At 35.9% G+C, this 1,698-nt stretch overlaps 1 protein-coding gene across 1 annotated transcript; it reads right to left on the bottom strand.

The window, feature by feature from the left end:
• Positions 1-583: 583 nt before the first annotated feature.
• Positions 584-1,174, bottom strand: LOC107876600. Its single transcript, XM_016723489.1, has one exon. It carries the CDS (start codon positions 1,172-1,174, stop codon positions 584-586), a length of 591 nt encoding a protein of 196 aa, XP_016578975.1.
• Positions 1,175-1,698: the final 524 nt, after the last annotated feature.

Below are 1,698 nucleotides of genomic sequence, written 5' to 3'. Positions count from 1 at the left end.
TTTTTGGTACTCAAGACTTCCCCGATAATGTGCACACCAATAACAATAGATAACACACCAAACAAACTTAATTAATCTTAAGATTAAGCATGCAGCCAACACACGAGCATACAAGAGGAGAATCAAAGCAAATACCTGATGAGGGAATGCATGGAGAATGCAATTACACTAGAGATGCTTTTAATAAAGGCAAGAATAGGAGCCATTGGGAGAAATTTGAGAGGAAGTATGGAGGGAATTTTTTGTCGACTTTTCTTTTTATAAAACTATCTTAATCATGATCGTGGTCAAAGTTCTATGATCATGATAATATGATAATAAGATTTCGATAATGATTCTAATCACAGTAATAGAGACTAGTTTCTGCTCTTCTATTTTCAATTGTCAGCCCATAACCACACTTTTCCTTGCTCAATATCATTCAAATGTACACTTTGGGAACCTCATTTGCATGGATCAATATAGACAATAAAATCTATTCTAACAAAAAAATTTAAAGGATACGAGCAAATTCAATGGCAATGATGGTTGCCTCCCATCCATCACCTAATTTATCATCGAGGCACGATGTAATTTTTAATTTTCAAGTTGGGAATTTGAGCTGAGATGACCTAAAATCCTCTTCTTTATCAACAACATCAATAACCGAGACCACTTGTAACCCACTTGGTATCTTTTTAGCTTTGCATACTCGAAATGAGACTCCATCACTATGCACCCAAAATGTCATTTCTCCATGATCCATATCAACTAGCACCCTTTTGATTTCCAAGATAGGTCTCCCAAGGATTATGGCCATTACGTGGTCTATTTCATAATCAAGGACAACAAAGTTCATCGGGAGAATAAATCTATAAACTTTTACCAATACATCATATAACACTCCAACTGATTTCTTAATCGAGCGATCTGTCATCAATAATCTCATGGTGGTGGATGTAGAAGCACCCATCCCAAGATTTTTATACAACACATATAGCATCAAATTTATGCTAGTGCCAAGATCATATAATGTCTTGTCAAATTTGTGGATCCTAGTGGTGCAAGGGATGGTAAAAGCACACGGGTCTTTCTTTTTCTCTTCCATGGCATTTGACACGATGGCACTATAGGTGTAGGTCACTTCAATGGTCTCACCATCTACAAGCCTCTTATTTGACATCAATATCTTCATTGCTTTAGCTTAATCCAAAATATCCTAAAGAGCCTTTAATAGTAGAATATTGATTGAGAGGTTGCTAAGCTTTGCAAGATACTTTTTGAACTTGGAATTGTTATCTTTCTTTTTCAACCTTTGTGAAAGGGGTGGAGGAATTTTCATTGGGGACAATAGAATACTTTGAGGATCATTCTCCATTTTCATATCACCATCAATCACTTTTGGAGTTTCCTCCTCATCATCCTTGTCTTCAACTATTATTGGATCCTTATCATCCTCGTTAAGAGACTTTGAAGCATCAATACTTGGAGATTTGGACCGCTTATTATTCACATTAATTTGATCATCGAGATACTTTTCCTCAACTTTAATCACATGCTCACCAAGATTTCTACCCTAGTAATAGTTGCGAAGACATGGCCTTTATTTTTAAGATTTACCACTGTGTAAGCAACCTTTTGGATTAATATTGAGTTGGGTAGAAGCTCTCCCTACTTATGTCTCCAATTGCTTGATTGAAGGTGAATTTGAAACAACTA

The sequence above is a fragment of the Capsicum annuum genome, chromosome 7 (assembly GCF_002878395.1).
Source record: "Capsicum annuum cultivar UCD-10X-F1 chromosome 7, UCD10Xv1.1, whole genome shotgun sequence".
NCBI lineage: Eukaryota > Viridiplantae > Streptophyta > Magnoliopsida > Solanales > Solanaceae > Capsicum > Capsicum annuum.
Note: the sequence above shows the minus strand (reverse complement) of the source record. Positions and strands in the feature narration are given on the sequence as shown.